Source organism: Anomaloglossus baeobatrachus, chromosome 1 (genome assembly GCF_048569485.1).
Source record: "Anomaloglossus baeobatrachus isolate aAnoBae1 chromosome 1, aAnoBae1.hap1, whole genome shotgun sequence".
NCBI lineage: Eukaryota > Metazoa > Chordata > Amphibia > Anura > Aromobatidae > Anomaloglossus > Anomaloglossus baeobatrachus.
Window position 1 is genome coordinate 841017041 of NC_134353.1, and position 24978 is coordinate 841042018.

The 24978-nt window shown below is 41.9% G+C and overlaps 1 protein-coding gene across 1 annotated transcript in view; it reads right to left on the reverse strand.

Moving 5' to 3' along the window:
• Window positions 1-24978, reverse strand: part of ATG10 (autophagy related 10) — a 321978-nt gene that overhangs the window by 186551 nt on the left and 110449 nt on the right. Inside the window, exon 3 of the mRNA XM_075342003.1 lies at window positions 1155-1268. Within this exon, the coding sequence (XP_075198118.1) occupies window positions 1155-1268 (114 nt within the window). The remainder of the gene's footprint in view (window positions 1-1154; window positions 1269-24978) is intronic.

The window sequence follows — 24978 nt, forward strand, 5'->3', positions numbered from 1 at the left end:
ATTATCTTATAATCGCCCTAATACAGTAATAAAGTCTCTCTATGTGATCTCTGTCAAGTAATAATGTCCCTATATGTGTTCCCCATAATGTAGTAATGTGCCCCTATAAAATAATAATGACTTCCAATTCAGGTCTCCATATAGAATTAATGTCCTACAATTCTGATCTCCATTAGTCCATAAATGTCCATAAAATTTGGCCCTCATAAGTTAATAATGTTCTTTAATTCTGGACTCCATAAAGTAATGATATCCAATTCTTGTCCCCGTATAGTATTATTGCGCTCCTTTCAAGACCCCCATAGTGCTCCATTACTATTAAAAAAAACAAAGTGATTTCTCACCTGTTTTCGCTCCAGCGCCAAACGGCTCGGTTCTCTCCCTTCTGCTCGTGGCTACCTCCCTGTGTCGATCTTACACTACAGCTTCGGGTGTATCAGAGGCCCAGAGCTGCAGAGCTTATCAGAATTACATTGATGTTATGCAGGAGTGCTCTACAGTTGTGACTCTCAGATAGGCCTGTGGCTATAGAGTTACTGCGGGGCAAGGAGCCAGTGTCTCTCTGCTTTGCAATAATTTTCACCTGGAGGTGCATGTAATGACACATGTTCAGTTAAAAACAGAGAGGTCCCTAACTAGTTTGGTCGAGGTTGCACTTCTTTTGACCTTGATTGTTAAGTGTAGCACCAACTTCCCTAGTGAGCTTTGCAGCGTCCTAGCGCCATGTCCATGCTCCCTCCTCTTTCCTGCATGGCCATCCTCATGCCGCGTGGTCCTCTGCTTACCTGCATAGCCGTTCACGTGTCACATGGTCCTCTGCACTCCTGCATAGCCATCCTCGTGTTACGTGGTCCTCGGCTTGCTACGCAAGCAGGCGCTTAGTCAAGTGCCTCCTACTAAAGGGTAAGCCTGGATTCCCCCTGTGGTCCAGTGGGTCCACTCCTGCTCGCAGCCCTCACCGGCGTTGAGCGTCACATTAAGGCTTTGCTCACATGTCTACAAACCTGGAAATCTTCTGCCTCAACAATACAATTAACATTCCTGCTCACAGCTATAGTTAACATTTATTCCTCTCTGCTGTGGATGAAGTCAGAAAAGTGGAAAGTCATTGCATGCATTCACTTCAATATAACTGATAATAAATAATGACTCACCTCCAAAATAATGGTGGGTGACTTCTCTTCTTCCTTCTCATGCTTATTCCCATGATGTGATTCATTAACTCTTGTTTGGTAGCAAGTCTTACTCAGATATCCTTCCTCACCTCCCTGCATCCAAATACCAAGAACATACATTACAAAAATTGGTCATTCTCTTTAATCTCAAGATGTGCACATACTTTATGTCACATACAAAACAATATTTATTTCTCATCTCCATTGTGGAGATACTAGCTTGAAAACTTCATATGCTAATATCCACAATAAGCAAGGGGGAGGCGTTAGCAGAGTTCCTTCTCTGTAGGATTTAGGTTTTTCTTCTGCATGATGTTTCCCAATGATATGCAGGAGACTTTATTCAGGTTAAAAAGTATACACCCCTATCGCCTTGTTATAGTGTAATTTAGTATATCAAGTCTAAAAATATATTAGCTCTTCAGCCACTTCATCATGATTTGGGCAGGTTTAGCACATATAAAATGGTGAAAGGTCCTCTTTAACTGGTGGTAGGAGCCTGTGCAGGAATTCCATTTTCACAGGGGAAAAGTTGGAAAACCATGCCATAGAGAGTTAACCTAGTCATCACGAAATGGAGATGTAGAGTAACAAACAAGTATCTTAGTGCAACATGGAGAAGCATGAAAGCTCACATAGAATACAGAAGTCTGGACATTAATCAATTTTTAGAAATCCTATAAATGTATGTAGTCACATAACCCACAGAGATAAAAAAAAATAAAAAAATAGAAAAATATAAATCAAAGTTGATTACATACCAAGTAAATCCAAAATACATTAAAAGAAAATGTATTACTAAAACGTTTAAAAACATGTCTAAGGTCAAGACTCAGAACAACAAGGCCACAAAGGCGCAAAGGTTCATGGGTAGCAAGTCATACTATAAAATAGTCAGATCAGTGTTTTAGATCAGAGGTTCCCAACTCCAGTCCTCAAGGCACACCAACAGTGCATGTTTTCAGGATTTCCTTAGTATTGCACAGGTGATAATTTAATTACCTGCAAAGGTGCTGAATCCAACACCCAAGCAATGCTAAAGAAATCCTGAAAACATGCACTGTTGGTGTGCCTTGAGGACTGGAGTTGGGAACCTCTGTTCTAGATAATATCCATGGATCAGAAGCAAAAAATGTGCATAGGCCATAAATAAGCAAAGATCAACAAGTATATAAAAATATCAAGTAGTTATTAGGACAGTCACGTCTGCTAAATCACAAATACCATAAGATCATAATTCTGCATGAGCCAAACAGTGCCAAACTACTAGTGAATTCTGCTATACTGATGCTCGCCCATGATAAGGAGTGCCGCTGTGCGTTGTGTGTACCCTCAGCCTCAACACATGTTTTGCGTAGGTTTCCATGTAGGAAGAATGCAGAATTAGGTTCTTATAGTATTTATGACTTATCAAGACCTGAATGTCATAATAGCTACTTTGATATACTTGTTAATTTCTGCTTATTTATGGCCTATGGACATTTTTTTTGTTCCTGATCCACAGATATTACCTACAGTTGAAACCAGAAGTTTACATACACTATCTAAAAAGACACATCTGCATGTCTTTCTCCCTGACATGTATTCAGAATAAACCTTTCCCGTTTTAGGTCAATTAGGAACCAAAATTATTTATATTTGCCAAATACCAGAATAATGAGAGAGAGAGAATGTTTTATGACATTTTTATTACTTTCTACAATGTCAAAAGTTTACATACATATAAGGCCCCGTCACACAGAGATAAATCTTTGGCAGATCTGTGGTTGCAGTGAAATCATGGACATATTGTTACATTTGTACACAGCCACAAACCTAGCACTGATTGTCCACAATTTCACTGAAACCACAGATCTGCCACAGATGTGCCACAGATCTGCCACAGATTTATCTCTGTGTGTGACAGGGCCTTAAGAGTACTATGGCTTCAAACAATATGGGACTGGGCATCATGAGAAAGTTAAAAGAAATCAGCCAAGATTTCAGGAAGAGAATTGTGGACTTGCACAAGTCTGGTTCATCCTTGGGTGCAATTTCCAGATACCTGAAGATGCATCATTCATCTGTACAAACAATTTTATGCAAGTATAAACAAGATAAGAATGTCCAGCCATCAAGACAGGTTCTGCGTACCAGAGATGAACGTGCTTTGGTCAGACATGTGCATATCAACCCGAGAACAAAAGCAAAAGGCTTTGTGAAGATGCTGGCAGAAGCTGGTAAGATTGTGTCATTATACACAGTGAAACAAGTACTGTATCAACATGGGCTGAAAGGTCACTCTGCCAGGAAGAAGCCATTACTTCAAAACAAACATAAAAAAGCCAGAATAATATTTGCAGACAAGGTTTTCACAGAAAAAAAGACCTTAATTTTTGGAAACATGTCCTGTGGTCTGACAAAATTAAAATTGAACTGTTTGGCCATAATGACCATTGTTATGTTTGGAGGAAAAAGGGAGAAGCTTTGAAGCCTAAGAACACCATCACAACTGTGAAACATGGGGGTGGCAGCATGATGTGGGGTTGTTTTGCTGCAAGAGAGACTGATGCACTTCACAAAATAGATAGCATCATGAAGAAAGAAGATTATGTGGCAAAACTGAAGAAACATCTCAAGACATCAGCCAGGAACTTAAAGCTTGGGTGGAAATGGGTTTTTCAAACGGAAAATGACCATAAGTATACTGCTAAACTGGCTACAAAGTGGCTTAAGGATAAACAGTCAATGTTTTGGAGTGGCCATCACAAAACACTGATCTCGGGCCTATTGAAAATTTATGGTCAAAGCAGAAAAAGCAGGTGCAAGCACGGTGACCTACAAACGTGATTAAGTTACACCAGTTTTGTCAGGAGGAATGGGCTCAAATTCCTACCAACTATTGTGAAAAGCTTGTGGAAGGATATCCAAAACGTTTGACCCAAGTCATAAAGTTTAAGTTATGGTATTAAATACTAATGAAATGTATGTACACTTTTGACTTTGCAGAAAGTAATAAAAATATCTGAAAACATATTCTCTCTCTCATTCTGGTATTTAGCAAATATAAATATTTTTGGTTCCTAACTGACCTAAAATGGGAAAGATTTATTCTGATTTTATGTCAAATAGTGAGAAAAACATGCAGATGTGTCTTTAGAGATAGTTGAAGCCAGAGGTTTACACACACTATGTAATTGGTCATTAATTATTGAAACCATGCTTCTTACACCTTCAGTGGTGAAGGAGAAGGGGACTTATTACTGGATTGGAGTATAGTTTATGCTAATCACAAAAACCCATAATATATATATTTATTATTTTTTTTTAGAAGATCTTGTTGGTATTTATATATTCATAGTACAGGTCCCTAATTGATGAAGATAATTGTAAGAAACCCTCCCAAGTTATGACTAACGGTCTGCATGATCTGCGGCATAGTACTTTATATAGTGTGAAGGTACAGTACCACTGGCATATGACTAGTGCGAGTCTCGCATCGGTATCACCCGGCACAGCCGCACATGCTCCAGACAGGAGCGGCTCAGTTGCATGTATTTCCATGCAACTGAAGTGCTTGTGTCCTGAGAGTGTGCGGCCGTGCCAGGTGATACCGATGCGAGACTCACACGAGTCATATGCAAGTGGAACCGTACCCCAAGATGGAGGCCAGACATGTACCCAATGGGAGGTATGTATCACAGAGGTGCTTATCCTCTATGATGTAGGACTTGGTGTAAGCATTAGTACAGTTAGTACTAAGAAAGTTCTTAGGGTGCATCAGGGCTGGGTTTTACGAGCAACCAGAGAGACTGGCGGGTTGAGCTGCTCACATACTCCACCCATGGGTGTGGTACATTTGTTAAAATGGAAACTCTTTGTCTCATACTTTGTCTGTGCGTGGAGGTTGGTACACCTCCAGGGAGAAACTCTGTGTGAATGGAAACTTGTTATCCTGAGCAGGCGAGCCCGCAGTAAAACAGACTTCTTATTTTTCTGTTTTGTATCTCTATGCCGGAAAGGTTTGCTTTACGTTTTTCCTTTGGAGCGGTTTATGGTGTCTGCAAATAAACCAGCCGAACAGTTTAAATAGAAAGTGTTCCTGTCATTACCTCAATCAGCAGCTGACTGAGTAGCATTGTCACAAGATATATAGTATATAAATACCAGCAAGATCTTCTAATATTCTTAAGATTCACAGTATCATTCTCTCATACACAATGAATTCACATTCCAGTAATATTTCATACGAAGGACTTAACTTTTGGTATTAACCTTCATCTGCATCACTGAAGGTGTAAGAGGCAAAAAATAAGCAAACTACAAAAACATTTCTTTTATCAGAAAAGGTGTAAATCAAATTGTTATATGCAAAAATATTATTATACACACATAAGCAATTCATATAAAAAGATAGTATTTTCTGAAATAAAGGTCACAAGCAGCCTCAGAAGATAAAAACTGCAAAACATCTTCATGACTGGAGCCAATATGTTCCAAAACAACAACAAAAAAAACCACAAGTATAGCATGGTTTACAAATTCACATAATTCATATACTGGCTAAATATATTGTTTTTATTGTATTAAAGGGATATTCGGACTACAGATTACCGACAAACCTACATTTTCCATAAATAGGGTTTCCCCAGACCATATTTTATAACTTATAAAAAGGTGTATATGGTTATATAGTTAAAAGTCTCAAAAAACCAACCACTTTATCTAGACAAGGATTTTCTTTAGCTCCATAATATCTATATACTAGCCATCTACTTTGAGAGGATCATCCTTTATAAGACAATTTTTAATACAAATCAAGATGTAGATGTAGAGTATATGATGTTACTCGATTGTCCCAGCTCAGGTGTAGAGCCTTGCTTCCTTTGGCCAGCTCTCTTTGAACTAGCCTTTGCTGGGTTACTGATGTTTACTAGGAAAAGCCACAGATATCAAGATGAGCGGACCCGTGGAGGTTTGGGTTCTTCTGATCCACTGAACTTTTTGAAATTTCGGTTTTGGACCTAGACTTGACCTGAACTTCATTTAAAGTCACTGCTTTGGCAGTTTGGATCTCTGCCCACATAAAGCCAGCCATATACAGATCCCTTCCAAGGGATGGTGGACAGAGTTTTTTCATATTTTTTTTGGGGGGTACACACTATTATCTGATCACGCTGTTGTTACCCCCAGTGCGAGCCATTCAAACACTGCAAGAGGCTTGCACTGGGCCAAGCACCGTGCCGTGCATACCCGAGCACAGCGATGGTAGTGCGAGTGGTTTACATTCATAAAGCACCCAAACTCCGAACCCGAACTTTGTGTGCCTGGAAAAGTCTGAGTTCATACTAAACACTGTATTTCAGGTTTGCTCATCTCTACTTAGATATTATCTTACACTAAAAGCATAATTTTGGTGATTTTTTTTTGTTTTATTTCAACGCTGAAGTGGGATCACTAATGCAAGTTCCCCGCCCCCAGTAATATGCTTCACAGCTGTCATCTTACTCTATCCCTAGCAAGAAGAGGAGGGAAGGAGTGCACCACAACAGCATTTGTATATGTAGTCAAAGGGTGCTGGAATGCAATGGAATAGATAGTAGCCACAAGGAGAAAGAGACATTGCACATGTCCGCACAACCCAAGTATATTATCAAAAAACCTTTATTCGTACACTTACATACAATAAAACACCATTAAAACCGTGAACCATAAAACCAACAACCTGGCTCCCACAATTGTAACAATACAGACCGTAAAGTGCCCGTGTGATCTATTAATACATTAATACATTGCCAAAATTAGTTATGCCCACATCCTCCAATTGAGCATGGTATGCAAGTCCCAGCAGAAAAGCAGGTCACATGAATAGCAGTTAACAACAGTTATAAATAATAACAATCTTATGCAACATAGAATGCTCTGCCTGGACACAAGGAAATCACATACACATATATGATGCCACATATGAAGTGTTACCCCAAAGGTCCTTAAAAGGGGTCTATGGCTATAAGGTTAATATAAGACCTAGGCCAGTGGCAACCAAAAATGAATGCATACAATAATACAGCATAAACCGCTCAATCCCACACACAAATAGCAGCAATGATACACCAATGGGTTATATCGCCCCCAGGGGAGGGGGGGGAGAGGGGAAGGAGCGGGGGGAGGCTATACCCATAGGGCTATAGGCCGAGAGGAGCAGACCGTGGCAGGGCACGTGGGTGCACCAGGGTTCCCACGCGTATCGCCGCCGCTGCGGCTTCGTCAGGGAAAGAAAAGTGTAAGCATACAAAGTTTAAGGGGTATTTAAGGTTAAGTAAGGTCAGTCACCTGTGTCATGACGCTGGCGCAGGCGCGGTCCGGACCGTGTGTGTCATCAGTAGCGCATGCGCAGAAGGGCATGGACGGCGAGTCAACTGGGTCATAAAGGCGCAAGAAGCTGTACCTGTAAGCGCATGCGTGGAGGCTCGACATACCAAGGAGGCGCACTGTCGCGCCATTGTCCAGCACAGCTGGTACCCCCGTCGCATTCACATGAGATAATATTATGCTTAAGGATCCATACATAACATACAAGTCTATACTGTGGGCACGATCTATGTAGTGCCACATGATGATCGATACCACCATCCCATATGTATATAATAAATGCTGTGCTGTTGTACCACAAGGCAAGTGCCCCAACTGTTAATGCGAGCCATCAAGAACACCCAGTAAGGATGTTATTGATATCATCAATTAACCATAGTGAGTTGGTAGAACGGGGTGGGGAAAGGGGGGGCGGAAGGAAGGGGGGGGAGGGGGGGGGGAGGGGAGTGGGGGGGTAGGGGAGGGGGGAGTGGGGGAGGATCAACCTGTAAACCCCAATGTCAATATGTAGTCCCACATTGTCCATTGTCCTGGTGTGTATTTAACTCTGTGTGTTCGTCCAACTGTAAAGCATGACTAATAATGCTCAGAATTATACTGAAGGCCAACGAAACACACAGAACCAAATGCCTTTTATCTTATATCTCAGGGGTATAAAATATCTCCCAACGGAGGACTCTGTAACATATATGTATAGATAATTATGTATGCAATATTCAGGGGACAAAGCATACCGTACACACAACACATGTATATTGCACAGAATTAGCCCATAAGAATATGCATGGAGAGGGGGGGGGGAGGGAAGGGGAGTGGGGGAGGGGGGAGGGGGGGGGGGGGGGAGAGGGGAACCTCTAGCTGAGAACCATATAATTTAAACAGGATCAACCTGTAAACACCAATGTCAATATGTAGTCCCACATTGTCCATTGTCCTGGTGTATATTTAACTCTGTGTGTTCGTCCAACTGTAGAGCATGACCAATAATGCTCAGAATTATACTGAAGGCCAACGAAACACACAGAACCAAAGGTAGGTAGGGGTGGGGGGTGGGGGAGAGGGGGGGGGGAGGGGGGAGAGGGAGGGGAGGGGGGGGGGGAGGAAGGGGGGTGAGGGAGGAAGGGAGTGTGGTACATGACCGAGGCTCTCCAATAGAATTGCATGGAGTCCTGACTTATCATGTTAGAAGTCCATTTAAGAGGGTCCAAAGAAAAGAGGGGGTCAAAGGACAACCCAGCCTGAATTTATGTCGTGATCAAATCACAAGGCCCTAAAGGGTAACCACCGCAGAAAACGTCTCTAAGAGGATCAATGTAGTCCAGAAAAAATTCTCCAATGCTGCAATCATGTTATCCTATGTCGACATCTTGTTAACTCCCTAAGGAGTGTATTCCATTGGATAGGCGTCATGGTTATCTGTGCCTAGCCACGGGTCGCGGCAAGGTGTCCAGAGTGGCAATCAAATGCCAAAATTGTAAAGTAGGCCAACAACAGTAACCATCCGAATGATAACAGGGCCCAGCAGTCCAGTGGTGGCAACAGGTCCTAACTTCCTCAAGGGTATCCATATGCCGATTCGGAATCCAAAAAGACCAAAGGAACAGAGGAACTCCAGTATTTTAAATGACCGTCTGTGATGGGACCGGAACCACCGAGGTATCCACCGAAGAACTCTAGGACAGGCGTATAAAAAAGGTCACTATTATAAACAAATACATGCCCATCCAGACATCTGTAACCAAATGGTGTTCATACCAATAAATCCTCCCACCCTGAGGATAAGGAGCGATCTAAAACAGCTCCAAAATCGATAGAAAGCCATACCTGCGTGTAGTAAATTAGCCCAGGAATCCTGTAAACAGCAACTCCTCATTTAGGCCTAATGGAGAAACAGAATGCAAATTAAAAATCCACTTGGATTCCTGTTGTAATAGCCATCTATGGTATGTCGAGCCTCCACGCATGCGCTTACAGGTACAGCTTCTTGCGCCTTTATGACCCAGTTGACTCGCCGTCCATGCCCTTCTGCGCATGCGCTACTGATGACACACACGGTCCGGACCGCGCCTGCGCCAGCGTCATGACACAGGTGACTGACCTTACTTAACCTTAAATACCCCTTAAACTTTGTATGCTTACACTTTTCTTTCCCTGACGAAGCCGCAGCGGCGGCGATACGCGTGGGAACCCTGGTGCACCCACGTGCCCTGCCACGGTCTGCTCCTCTCGGCCTATAGCCCTATGGGTATAGCCTCCCCCCGCTCCTTCCCCTCTCCCCCCCCTCCCCTGGGGGCGATATAACCCATTGGTGTATCATTGCTGCTATTTGTGTGTGGGATTGAGCGGTTTATGCTGTATTATTGTATGCATTCATTTTTGGTTGCCACTGGCCTAGGTCTTATATTAACCTTATAGCCATAGACCCCTTTTAAGGACCTTTGGGGTAACACTTCATATGTGGCATCATATATGTGTATGTGATTTCCTTGTGTCCAGGCAGAGCATTCTATGTTGCATAAGATTGTTATTATTTATAACTGTTGTTAACTGCTATTCATGTGACCTGCTTTTCTGCTGGCACTTGCATACCATGCTCAATTGGAGGATGTGGGCATAACTAATTTTGGCAATGTATTAATGTATTAATAGATCACACGGGCACTTTACGGTCTGTATTGTTACAATTGTGGGAGCCAGGTTGTTGGTTTTATGGTTCACGGTTTTAATGGTGTTTTATTGTATGTAAGTGTACGAATAAAGGTTTTTTGATAATATACTTGGGTTGTGCGGACATGTGCAATGTCTCTTTCTCCTTGTGGCTTACTCTATCCCTGACACCGCTCCGGTTGTGTTCTGCTGTGTGTGACCTGCCGGATCATGTCAGTGTTTCCTGGATGAATTGGAGGGTACTTCTCAATGTACAAGCGCATTTCAATAAATTTGATAATTTTCTAGTTATTCTACTAGTGATAAAACCTTCATTAGAAGTAAACAACAGCACACAGTGTGATGAGAGACATATCACTGAATTCTGTGATTTAACCCCTACTTCATATTGACCTCAGATTACATAGCAAATACCGGCTGACAGATTCCCTTTAACCATCTGCCTGCTTTAAGCATATGATTACCATTAGCCATCTGTCTTCTGCAAGCATACAACTCTGCCATTAACCATCAGTTTTGCTCAAAACATACAATCTTGTCATCAACCACCTGTCTGCTGCAAGCATACGACCATTAACCATTTCCATGCTAGTTCCAGATTGTTTATATATCTACTGTTCCTATGTGTATACTAAGAGGTTTTTAAATTATTTATTTCAAATTATTTAAAAAACAAAAAGTGGGGTCCCCCCCAAATTAGATCACCAGCCAAGGTGAAGCTGACAGCTAGGGCAGGACTCTTATTCTCAGGGTGGGAAGGGCCATGGTTATTGGCCCCTTTCCAGCCAAAAAAATAGCATGCTGCAGACGCCCCGGAAGTGGCGCATCCATTAGATGCGCTAATCTTGGCGCTTTACCTCGGTTCATTCTGTTGCCCTGGTGCAGTGACAAACAGGGTAATATATGAAGTTGATGTCAGGTGTGAATTGACAGCTGACATCAAACCCTGGTATTACTAAATTGGTGGGCCTCTATCAGACACCCCCATTACTAATCTAGTACATGTAAAAAGAAAAAACAAAAACAAAATTTATTTAGAAAAATACACCCCGAAACAGCCCTCATTCACCAATTTATTATTAAAAATAAAAAGCATTTAAGTTACGCCTTAATCCACAAGGAGGTCCCATGACGAAGGGGGGTTAAATCTGTCTGCTTTACCATAGCTGGCTACCAAAAATAAGGGGGACTCCATGTCATTTTTTTAAATTTAATTATTTATTTTGTGGCTAAACATTCTTTAGTGGCACTTGAAAGGCACTAAAGGGTGCAAGCTTAGATGTAGGGGAGTAGGACATTATATAGGTGTTTGACATCTATCTATCTATCCTATCTATTCATCTACAGTGCCTTGCAAAAGTATTCGGCCCCCTTGCATTTTTCAACCTTTTTCCACATTTCAGGCTTCAAACATAAAGATAAAAATTTTAATGTTATGGTGAAGAATCAACAACAAGTGGGACACAATCGAGAATCTGTGGAAAGAGCTGGAAACTGCTGTTCACAAACGCTCTCCATCCAACCTCACTGAGCTCGAGCTATTTGCAAACGAAGAATGGGCAAGAATTTCAGCCTCTCGATGTGCAAAACTGATAGGCACATACCCCAAGCGACTTGCAGCTGTAATCGCAGCAAAAGGTGGCGCTATATAGTATTAACTTAAAGGAGATGAATAATATTGCACACCCCAATTTTCAGTTAATTATTTTTAAAAAGGTTAAAATAAGCAATACATTTCGTTCAACTTCACAATTGTGTCCCACTTGTTGTTGATTCTTTACCATAACATTAAAATTTGTATGTTTATGTTTGTAGCCTGAAATGTGGGAAAAGGTTAAAAAATTGAACGGAGACGAATATTTTCTCAAGGCACTGTCTCTATCTACCTTTTGACAGTATGTAAAAGTTGATCTGAAAAACGCATCGCACTCACAGGTCCTTGTGCTGTGCACTTTTCTCACAGCCAATGATTTGTATTGGCGAGGTATGCAGGCACTCAAAGCATGCTGCGATTTGCCCCGCACGCTGAATTTTGCAGAGCAAAAACTAGATGTGCTCTGCTCTCTTGTTTAACATTGGTACAAGTGCAATGCAATTTTTTACCACGTTACACTTGCAGATTTTATATGCAGATGTGAGTGAACCCTGTCAAGACTCAAAAGAACACCACTGTATTTTCTAATCTAGGACCCATTCTTTTCTTCTCTCTGGTCTGATTAATTTCCCATTTATACTCCTGGCCCAAATGGAAACAATACTTCACAGCTCCAGCTTCAGCTTTTTCAATACCACAAAAACCTTTGCTGAAATTTCTATGGACTTTGTTACAAATCCTACTGAGGTGCTAGAGATCTAAATTGTGGTGCACCATTTCTCGTACCAGTTTCATTTTGTTCCACTACCAGAAGTTCAGTTTTTTTCAAAGCTGGTCCAAGTTTTCTTCAAAGAAATGTTCCAGTTCCACAGTCTTCCTGCTTACTTTTCTGATCATATAACCATGCCTGGAGGATGCTGTGCAAGAATCTAGTCTCCTTAGTCTTCTCCGCATATCACCAAGGTTGACAAGAAACCTGAGGCTTCTGGATTGTTCAGCCAGAGCCGGACGTCAGCTGATTCAGGTTCACTGGTGTTCAGCTCTGCAGGAGTTAATTCCTGCACATGTGTGAGCAGGTCCTAGAGCTCAGGTTGCTAATTGCCACAAGCAGCTGTCACCTTCCTATTTAAAGCCCGATTTACTTCCAGTATATGCCGATGATAGCTTCTGCATTAGCAGTAGTATGCTTGACCAGTAGGATGACCAGTGATTTCGGTCTTGGTGGTTATCCGGCTAATGATGATCTGTGTGGCGATACTGAGGGGTGTGAATGTTCCCCTGTTGTGCGTTACTTTCTTCCCTTTTGCTATACTCCCCTGTACACACATTGTTTCTCCTTTGTGTTTAAATGCAGTGTGTACGGGTTTCCGTTCTCCCTTGTCTGTGTCGTTTTGTGGCAGATTTGTCATTGTGTTTTCCGGCCCTTGTGGAAGAAGGGGAGTAAGATCAGGGCTCAGACAACAGTTAGGGTCACTCTAGGGGCTCGGACCTGGCTACCATCAAGCCTACCTCCGAGATAAGGCACAGTGCAGGGTCTCAAGTCTGAGGTCCAGTCTAGGGGTCCCAGTCCTCTCATTACATATTCTGGGACAAAAACAGAGAGATTCAGTCCATCTATGGAACAATACTTTGGAAATCTCCCTTTGTCACAGGATATGTACAAGAGCATCATTGTTTCCTGCCAATTGGATCTAAAAGTCAACGTCCTGCTAGGAATAGCATCTCTCAGGTAATTCATAACTTTTGAACTTATGTGCAATGCAATTTGGCTGCAGTCGAAGTGAAGAAGAGTGCTGATAAACACCTGTTGTCAACATCTCACTTGTTGATAAATTTTGGCTTCCCTCCAAAAACATCCATTTAAAGACTCATTGTAGGAAGCTTGCTCCTAAGTGTATTTGTTCCTTATTCCAGATTATAGAGTAAATCAATCAATTTTTGGTCTGATATTACCTCCCTTACTGCTTTGTAATGCTTTTTATGTCTCCAAACTACATCCTATGGTCATTAATAAATTCTTCCCCATTGTAAAGGCAGGCCTTGCTTCTGTCACTAATCCTTACATTGAGCATGAGAGTAATAAAATTTGGGCTTTAAGAAGGTGTATGAAAATAATTTCTTCTTTATAGGCTGGAAGAAATATGGCACCAAAAAGAGAAATGCTGAGTCCCTAAAAATGATTTTAATGCTCCAATTTAATTTAGGGGATTTCATGCTAAGCATACATTATTTTTCTTCTGTTGGAGACTCTATTGGGAGGGGTCCCAAAAAGGCGGGATCTGATACTCATGTGTCATGGCTTTGGTGCCAGACATTGCTTCCTTTCCCTATAGAAAGCATCCATGCCATATTACTGTGCACCCAAACTACACTTGACAAGGTATTTTCAGGCTGGCTTAGAAATATTGTACTAGTCAAGAGTTATATCATCTACAACTTTGCGCAAGCTCCAGACTGATGCCTAATTATCACCTGCTACTTCTGTCTTCCATTCACCTACCAGCATTTATCTCTTCTAGCTCAATCCTGGGAAACCTGGTGCTACTGCCGTCAACTGAACTGCAACAAGTACGTGTTACTGGACTCTTGTCCTGTTTACAACAATGTTTTTGCGAGTACCTTTTCTCATCTCCACTATTACTGTCTGTAATCTCATCACTGCAAGCATTACTCAATTTGCTTAGTCATAATTTTTGTCTTGTAGTTAACCATCGCTCAGCTGCAACTATATCACTCTGCCATTAACCATCTGTCTGCTGCAAGCATGCATTTCTGCCATTAAAGGGAACTAATCATGGAAGAAAAACACTATTAAACTGCAGATATGAGGTTGATCTGTAGGTTAACTGCATTCTAAAGCTGTGCTGCTGCCAAATAGAAACACCGGCTAGCAGGAAGAAATGAACTTAATTCCTCCAGGCAGCCTCCGTCATAGAGGCGCAGCTTCAGTTACCGCCCAGTGTATAATGGCAGCTCACTCTATACTGATGCACTGCTAAGCTTAAGCCAGATGTTAGTAAGTGATAGGGCGTGGTTACAGACATCGCTCACTATGTACTGAGTGGTGACTGTAGCCATGCAGGCAGCATCTCTATGACTGAAAGCCAGGGGCTGCCAGGAGAAATAAAGTTAATTTATGTCCCGATAGCTGAGCTTTAATTGTCGGCAACCACATGGCTTTAAAACGTTGTTAATCTGAAGATTAAGCCCATGACTGCAGGGTAATAGTGTTTTTTACATGACAGGTTTGCTGGTAGTCCTGGTTTATCTATACATCTACAGTTCTCATGTGTATGCTGACATCTGGCTATGCTTCATTTGGTGCTTATTGCTCTACTTCTGTGTCTGGCATCTTTTATACCTTGTTGTCATGGTCTGCGCTAATTGTCATGACATCCAGCAAGACCCACTTCTCTGCTCCATTGCCTCCAATCTGTGATGCTCATCCTGATGTATGGATTAGAGAATCCATCTCACTAGGTGAGTCTTTAACACATTTTGTACAGGTAGAGAGCAGTCGAATACATGCAGAGCTCTAGAAACATTATTATATAGCCGATTAGTGCATGCATTTTAGTAATGCTGTGTGTGATGACAGGCTCTACTAGCCATTATTGTAATGAGCTGATTCATGGGCTATATGACAGTAAATTCCCTGTGTCAATTGGTTGAATTCTCCAGTGCAAGAATGAACAAATCATAGTCCGTACCCTATGATTACAAATTATATGGGCAGCACGGTGGCTCAGTGATTGGAACTGTGGCTTTGAAGCACTTGGGTCCTCAGATCAAATCCCACCAAGTACAACATATGCAAGGAGTTTGTATGTTCTTGCCATGTTTAATCTTATCCTAATTTATAAAGAAATGATGACCGGTTACTTGACAAAAATAAAACAACAAATATATGTATACAATCAGGAACGTATCTAGGGTGCAGGCAGGCATTTGCACCAGATGCATCCAGCATGGGGTCAGTTAATCATGCTGTTGACGTCACAACTCCGCATGGGAGGTGGAGGAGGACAGTGGCAACGTAAGTGCTTTGAAGACACAGCGTTTTATTGGGGGGTGGGGGAGGGGGGTGAGTATGAGGTATGAGGAGATGACAGAATGGGGGAAGTGGGTAAATGTGTAACTATGTAAAAAGACAAAAGTATGGGGGGAGAGGGTACATTTTTTTTTAGGAGAGGATAGTATGGGGGGAGGTGATAAATGTGTAAGGAAACAGTCCGGGAAGACAGTAAATGTGTGAGGAGACAAGAGTATGGGGGAATGAATAAATGTGTAAGCATTCCACAGTGATCAGAAGTATTATAATGACCATATTATTTATAAGGGCACTGTGTTAGGATGTGCTGCAGAAGATCGGAGAGGATGGAAGACTGCAAAGACGAGATGTGGATGTCAAAAGTCATCATGGCGTCTGGGCCAAAATGGAGAAGAAATGGAAGAACTATGCTAATCAAAGTCGTCATCTATAATGGCGTTGATTCTACTTCTGTCATGTACCTGGGTATAAGTGTTTATTTGTGGTACTGACTATGTCTTATATATACTATAGTTCCTGTATGGTCCGCAGTCAGATGATCGCTGGTAACAATTCCGAGCATCTCTTGAACATTGTTAAGGACATACTGGAAATTGTAGGTCCATGCAATACAATTGTATATGGGCCTAAAAAGACATTGCAATTGATCGCTGCAAAAAGCATGTATGCAAATAGTGCTATAATCATGAACTGAGGGTGGTTCTGGTACTGTATTCATGTACTGATGGTGATTCTGGTTATTTGTTTCTGTAATGATGGTGGTCCTGGTGCTGTATTACTCTACTTTTGGTAGTTCTGGTCATGTATTCCTGCATGTAGGTCTGATCCTGTACACATGTAACAATCCATAACTTGTCAGAACACATGGTACATATGAATGTTGATAAAGTATTGTGCAAACTGACAAGTTATAGGGGTTTTCCCAAGAACAAAATTAATTTTAAAGTTAATTTTAAGCAATACATTTTGGAGTAGTAATACGTTCCACAATTGGATGTGATTAAAAAATGTTCCTGTGATGAGATATTCTTATAAATGTTTATTCCTTTAAACCAGAGAGTTATGTTACACAACATAGTTAATAAATAACATTTCCCACATGTCTACTTTACATCAGCATCATTTGTGGAAGTTAGAAGGGTTAAAAGATAATCAACGATTTCTAATTTTTCTAACAACATTTATAAAACAATCACATATCACATTTGAAGTGACCGTGAGGGGCCTATATGCCAGAATATACCCAAAAATGACACTATTTTAAAAACTGCATTGCTCAAAGTGCTGAAAACCACATCCAAGAACTTTATCGACTCTTTTAGTGATTCAATAGAATTAAAGCAACGTGCAAGGAAAATTTTACTTTTTGCCACTTTTTGATTATATAATTTGCTGTGCAATTTCTCGCTTGTATGCCGAAGGGCTTGGAAGAGAAGGAGCGCAATTTGAATTTTGGAACACAAAATCGTCAGGAATCTATAGCGGACCCTGTCTTGTTTGGAGAGGCCTTGATATGCCTAAACAGTGGAAACCCCCTCACAAGGACTTTTTGTAGATACATGATGTGGACCTTGAACCCGCAGGTGTTTGACAGAATTTTATGACATTGAGCAGTGAAAATATAAAAATCAAGTTTTTCCCGCTAAATGTGGTTTAGGCACATTGTAGTGCTCAGAAGGGAAGGGGGTATTTGAATTTTGAAGTGCAGATTTTCCTGGATTTCCTTTTAGAGGGGGGAGTGTTACGGGGGAACCTGCAGATTAGGACCAGGGGGTATATATCCCAATCGCCAGTCGGGGCCCACCGTGCTCCAGATGGTAATGGAGCTGCTGGCACCCTGTGGGTTAGGCGAAGACTATAGAGCTGGATGGCTCTGAGATAACCCAGGGAACCGGTCACGTTCAAGCTGCCCTGCAGTCCGAGGGTACAACAGTGTCAACCCGTACTATCCATCGGCGTCTGAATTCAAAGGGACTGTATAGTAGGATACCCTGGAAGACCCCACTTTTTACCCCGAGACATAAAAAAGCCAGGCTTTAGTTTGCCAAAACTTACCTGAGAAAGCCTAAAACATTTTGGAAGAATGTTCTCTGGTCAGATGAGACAAAAGTAGAGCTTTTTGGGAAAAGCCATCAACATATAGTTTACAAGACAAAAAAAAAAGGTATTCAAAAGAAAAGAACACGGTCCCTACAGTCAAACATGGCAGAGGTTCCCTGATGTTTTTGTTACGGGGGGCTGTCTGATAATAACTTAAAGGAGTATCAGACAGTCAGGGTCCACCGTGCAAAGACTCTGCTGCAGACTATGGCAGAGTGCAATACCTCTGTTAACTCACAGAAGGATATAATAAGGAAGTAAAGCAATTCCTCCCTTACTTGGAGGGTGTGTGGAATGATCTCTGTTAATAATCACAGAGACAAAGGCAATGTGTGCGAAATGGCACCTACCTAGGTCCGCTCTTCTAGTGGTGCAAAAGAGACGAACAGCAGCGTAAGCCGCACAAAGCTCCTACCTGCGTTCGCTCCACTAGTGTGCGAGGACACGAACCACTAGATATGGCACCTGCCTAGGTCCGCTCTTCTAGTGGTGCAAAAGAGACGAACAGCAGCGTAAGCCGCACAAAGCTCCTACCTCTGTTCGCTCCCCTAGTGTGCGAGGATACGAACAACTGCCAGACGCAGTATAAGGAACGTTACCCTAGCGGCAACGTCCACCTACGAGTCGAACCACAAGGCCCAGCCAGACCATGTGCCTCAGGCACCTGCCTATGTCCGCTCCCCTAAGAGGTAAGGATACGGACAGCAGCCGAAGCTGTAAGGTATAAGAACGCTACCCTGCCGGTAGTGCTCACCTAGCATAGACAGAGGAATGCCTAGAGGAACGCGCACAGAGCGTCTACTCTTATGCATGAACCAAGAGGACTGAGCGCCATGCGGCGTGTGTCAGGGTCTTATATAGACTCTGTGCCTCATCCAAGATGGAGGACACCAGAGCCAATCCGCTGCCAGAACGACAGGAGTGACGTCATGCTGGCCTATCACCGAGCAAGGCATCACACAAGCACATGACCAGCGACCAATCGGCATAGAAGGTGTCAGAGACATGTGACCTCGTGTCAGCGATGATGTCACCCGCACATGTGCAATGGCTCCAAGATAGGACTTAGTCTCCAGCGCTCGCACATGTGCAGTAGCAAGAAATCTGGACATAGTCTCCAGTGCTCGCAGCAACCGTAACAGTTTTGGGGTTGCTTTGCTGCCTCTGGCACTGGACTGCTTGACCGTGTGCATGGCATTATGAAGTCTGAAGACTACAAACAAATTTTGCAGCATAATGTAGGGCCCAGTATGAGAAAGCTGGGTCTCCCTCAGAGGTCATTGGTCTTCCAGCAGGACAATGACCCAAAACAAACTTCAAAAAGCACTAGAAAATGGTTTGATAGAAAGCACTGGAGACTACTAAAGTGGCCAGCAATGAGTCCAGACCTGAATCCCATAGAACACCTGTGGAGAGATCTCAAAATGGCAGTTTGGAGAAGGCACCCTTCAAATCTCAGGGACCTGGAGCAGTTTGCCAAAGAAGAATGGTCTAAAATTCCAGGAGAGCATTGTAAGAAACTCATTGATGGTTACCGGAAGCAGTTGTTCGCAGTTATTTTGGCTAAAGGTTGTGCAACAAAGTATTAGGCTAAGGGTGCCAATACTTTTGTCTGGCCCATTTTTGGAGTTGTGTGTGAAATGATCAATGATTTGATTTTTGTTTCATTCTCTTTTGTGTTTTTTCATTGCAAGCAAAATAAATGAAGCTAATAATACCAAAGAATTTGTGATTGCAATCATTTTCAAGAAGAAAGTGGGTATTATCTGACAGAATTCCAGGGGTGCCAATACTTTTGGCCAGCACTGTATGTACTCTATACTGTACACTGTACACAGTATGCCATTGTACGGTACAGTATATACTATACAGCATGTCAATCAATTTGCATTTGTGGATATAGTATTGTACTTTCTGCTAACCAACACAGCACATTGCTTATACTGTACCTCTCGCACACCAACAATTTTATTGTAAGCTAAAGTGCAGTTTAATTTGTTTTTATGTTTTTTACTGTACTGTATTTTGTATTAGCGTATGGTAATAATGTTATATGAATACAGTACATTATTTTGTATTACTGTAATAAGTTTGTATAAATACAGCAAATATTTTGGGTTGTGGAACGAATTGTCTGTGTTTCAATTATTTCCTAAGGGAAAATTTGCTTTGATATAAGAGTAACTTGGTTTAAGAGCACACTCCCGGAACCAATTATGCTCGTAATACACGGTTCCACTATACATGATTCATATGAAACTCAGATGGATCGATTCACTAATGAGGCAGCAGAGTTACTCCAGTCTCCATTTGGCCTCTGTTCAGTGGTGTCCTTCTTTTCAAATGTACACAAAACTGTTGTTGACCACACTTTTATTGTTACGTCACCACTGGATTCCGCTCCAGCGACTTCTGCTCCGATTGCCAGGCAACGCCGTGTTCCTTCTGTGGATGGTGCTGGTGATGGGAGAGCAGTCGATGCCAACGGCACCAGTGGGCACAGGCTCTGATCATCCACTGGGCTGGGTTATCTTGGAATCTGCAGTACCACTGGCTGACTGTGGGTGGCGGGTGTCTTCCAGCTGAAGTTGCCAGCGTTCAGCTTCAGCCAATGGGAAGACACCCCACCCTTCTTAGTTACCCTCCTGTCTGCTGACCTCTGCCAGAGATAGTTCTGATTTCCTGGCTCCTGATCCGCCCTATTCTGTTTTGTGATTCCTGTGTGCTGACTTCTGCGTGTTTTCTGACAACCCTTCTGCCTGCTGTTTTTGTACCTCGCTGCCCGATACGAATTTGACCTCTGCTACGTTTTCTGATTACGTCTTTGCCTGACGATTCTGTCCCTGTTCTGCTATTCCTGGTTTGACCCTGCCTGATGACTACTCTCATCGGACTGCAGCCTTCCACAGGTAGTGATCTCCAGGGCCCTGTGTAATTCCAAATCACTGTATAGGCATTAAAGGGTTTCAGAGTTCTGGGGGTCCTGCTTGGTGAGTGGCTTCCCTCTAGCCAGTCCATTACATCCCATCTGAGTCTGTTGATCCAAGCAGGCGTTACATTTATGCACAACTTACAGAGAATTAAAAAGAAGATAGACAGGGCTGGACCACATGCCAAATGGGAGTTCAAAGTGACTCCATCGGCCTCATTACAGTAAATTTTCAGTTGTATCACGTTTGTCAAAGATTTACACATAATTCCTGGTGTAAGTGCTCAGTGTAGAGGGCAGGATAAATGTGAGCTGAGCTTTACTGCGATCTTTGGGAGGCAGAATGTGCAGATCAACAGTTGAAGAATTGTCTTTGCATATTTTTTACACCGGTCACCTTGTTGTATAAGTGTTAAGACAGCTTTATTCCTCGGGTCAGTATGATTACAGCGATCTAGATTTCTATAGTTTTTTTATGCTTGGCTATTATCACACTAAAAAACACTTTTTTAAAATATAAAGGTTTTTGCCTTCACCAAATTTGAAGACTATAGTTTTTTATTTTTCTGCTGACAGAGTCATGTGAAGGATTGTTGTTTTGCAGGATGAGGAGTTTTTATTGGTACCATTTTGGGCCTCTTAATATTTTTTTATCACTTTCTATTCTGATTTTTATGAGGCAAAATTCAAGAAGAAGCAGCAATTAAGGAATTGCTTTCTTGTTGCTTTTTTACACCATTCACTGTGTCGAAAAAGTGATGACAGCTTTATTCTTCGGGTCAGAAGGATTACAGCGATACCACATTTATATTTTCTTATGCTTTGCAGCTTTTACACAATAAAAGCTTTTATAAAAAAAAAAAGAAGTTTTTGCATTGTTGTATTCTGAAAGCAATAGCTTTTTTATTTTTCCACTGACGGAGCTGTATGTCTGCTTGCTTATGCGGGACAAGATGACGTTGTCAGTGATACCATTTTGCATATGACTTTTTGATGTTTTTTTATTCCACTTTTTTGTCAGCTGTATGATGAAAGACAGTTTTTGCAACGTTTTATTTTTTACGGTGTTCACTGAAAGGGTTAACTAATGTGAGCGTTTTATAGATCAGGTTGTTCCAGACATGTATCTTTGTTGTTAATTTCTGTTTTTACATAAATACGTGTTTTTACATAAATTAATTGTTATAATTTTTTTTGTTCTTTATTCTCTGATTTTTTTAATTTGTTTTACTTTTTTCTTTTCATTTTCTTACTTAATCCCTATATGGGATATTATATTAACTTTTATTTGTCTTATTGCAAATATAATATATTACAATGCATTGTAATATATTATACCAGGTATACCAGGATTACTCTGACAGAACATTTCTTATGCGGGCTTTACACGAGACGACCAATCGTGTGATGCATCGTCGGGGTCACAGTTTTCGTGACGCACATCCGGCATCATACACGATGTCGTCTAGTGTGACACCTCCTAGCAACGCAGAATCGCTCACAAATCGTGAGTCGTGTACTCGTCGCTAGGTTTCATAAAATTGTTTAAAATGGCGCCGGCTGTTCATCGTTTCCGTGGTATCACACGTTGCTCCGTGTGACACCACGGGAACGATGAACACAGCTTACCTGCGTCCCGCGGCACCCGCCGGCTATGCGGAAGGAAGGAAGGAGGTGGGCGGGATGTTTACATCCCGCTCATCTCCGCCCCTCCGCTTCTATTAGCCGGCTGCCGTGTGACGTCGCTGTGACGCCGAACGTCCCTCCCACTTCAGGAAGTGGACGTTCGTCGCCCACAGCGAGGTCATCCGGAAGGTAAGTGCATGCGACGGGGGTTAAACGAGTTTGTGCGCCACGGGCAGCGATTTGCCCGTGACACAAAAACGACGGGGGCGGGTATGATCGCTCGTGCTATCGCACGATAGATCGACTCGTGTAAAGCAGGCTTTAATCCATGCTCCTGGCATGGTCTAAGAGGCCACTGAGTTGCTGGATTCGGATAAGTACCTGGAGTTCCCTCAGAACTCAGGACCCGGGGCCAGCATTCAGGTACTTTTGAACCCGTTTACAGTCCAGGTCCGCCCATCACTAATTACTACTCTACATATTGATGGACGTTGAGATATCAAAATACATAGATACTATGGCAAAATTTAAAGATCAGACTGCACTGAAAAGTTTCAGGCTATTCCTGCAAATATATGTTATAGAAAGCAAACTGCATGCTAATAATAATAATAATACTGTACCTAATAAACAGCAATATAAGCATATCTGTTATATTCTAGATGCAAGGAGATGGATGTCTGTCCTGTCATAGTGAAGCATTGATTTATCATTTTCAGACTAAAAAGCTCATGCACACAAGACTCAAACTGACTATTTCAGACAATATTTGCGGCTAGGACTGGTCAAGTCATAGTTGCCATGGCAGCCGGTTTTCTGGGGCCTTACAGGAAAATGGATAAGCAGAAAACGGCATATAGCTAAAAACTCTCTTAATTTTAGCATAAAAATTATTAGTTCTTTCATTGACACTGACTTGATATGGAATCAAATATTTTAACATTCTACATAAAAAATATTTAACAAACAATATAATTGATAAGGCAACACCTGATAATTTCACCAATCTGATAATCCAAAGACAAAAGTGCTGGAGGCAATTAAATGGGAACTGTATGTACAGCAAACATTGCATATATCAAGAGTACGGGTCAATACAAGAAACTTTGTAAGACATCTCATTGGAGAATTCTGCTTCTTTCTACTCATCCTGAGCTCAACAACAAGGTGTTACGTTACAAATCATATTGAAATTTATGGAGAGGTGAGGCGGAAAAGGAAAGGGGGGCAGAAACAGAGAGAAGCAAAGAAGAAATATAAGTATATTAGCTGATGACGGAGCTGGATTCACATCTACACTGCTCAGTATGGCTGAATTCCACCATCTATGGAAAGAAAAGTAGGAATCCCTTTCTTTGTGTACAGTGTATGGGAAACCTCTTTATACCTAGTCCCATTAGCTCAGAGTGAATTACTATATACAATAAAGCAGTAATCGCCAACCTTTTTCACCTTGCGAGCTACATTCAGTCCTGATAAAGGGTCGAAAGTAGAGATGAGAGAACCCGATGTTCGGTTTTCAGGCTGAACATAGACTTAAAAAAAAAAAAAAAAGAGTTTGGGTTTAGAAGCTTTACGTATGCTGACCACTGGTGCCAACACTGTGATGCTCAGCCCAATGTGAGTTGCTTGCAGTGTTTCATGGGCTTGCACTGGGGGTAACAACAGCGTCATCGGATGTAGTGTGCATAAAAAAAAAAAAAAAAAATGGAAAACCCCGCTAACCTCCCCCGGAAGTATTCTGCTTATTGCAGACTGTATGTGGGTGGAAACTTGAACTTCCAATGAGAGACTTTCTTTGGGGTTCAAGCCAAGTCCAACCCAGTTGACGTAGAGTTCAGCCGCAACTGCCGCACCAAACTTCCATGGGTTCGCTCATTTCTAGTCTCAAGTCACATAAAGTACTCCCATCTTCAGCCAACCCAAGTAGTCACATTTAGTTCCTGCTTTACTCTTTCCCCATAGTAGGGACACCTAGAGCCTTCATTAGCGATATGACAGCCAAAGTTTCTCCATAGTAATCTTTCCGATGGTGTATTCAAAAGATCCAGTGGTTCCGACCTTATTTATTTTTAGTATTCTAGAATCATGCACCCACATCATTCTATTGCACCCAGCTTCAAAAACCTTCTCTGACTGGCAGTGTCATCCAATACTAAGGCCTTGAGATAATCATCCAGACTTGCTTTTGTGTGCAGGGCTACTCAAAAGTCACCATCAGGAAACCTACTTTTCAAAGCCATTTGCTAGATCTGATGCTAATGTACCAAGCTGGCAGGCAGCCACGAGCAACAAATAAAGGGCTCGTGAGCCACATGTTCCCGAGCAACAGGTTGTGAACCTCTACATTAGAAAGAGAGCCTGTAAGAGGGGTAAACTGGTGAAAATTCAGGATACAAGTCATATAATGGTCAGATACAGTATTATTCCTGTGTACATACCGTACAGTTTTTCTGCAAAAGTTACTTGAAAATATACTTACCAT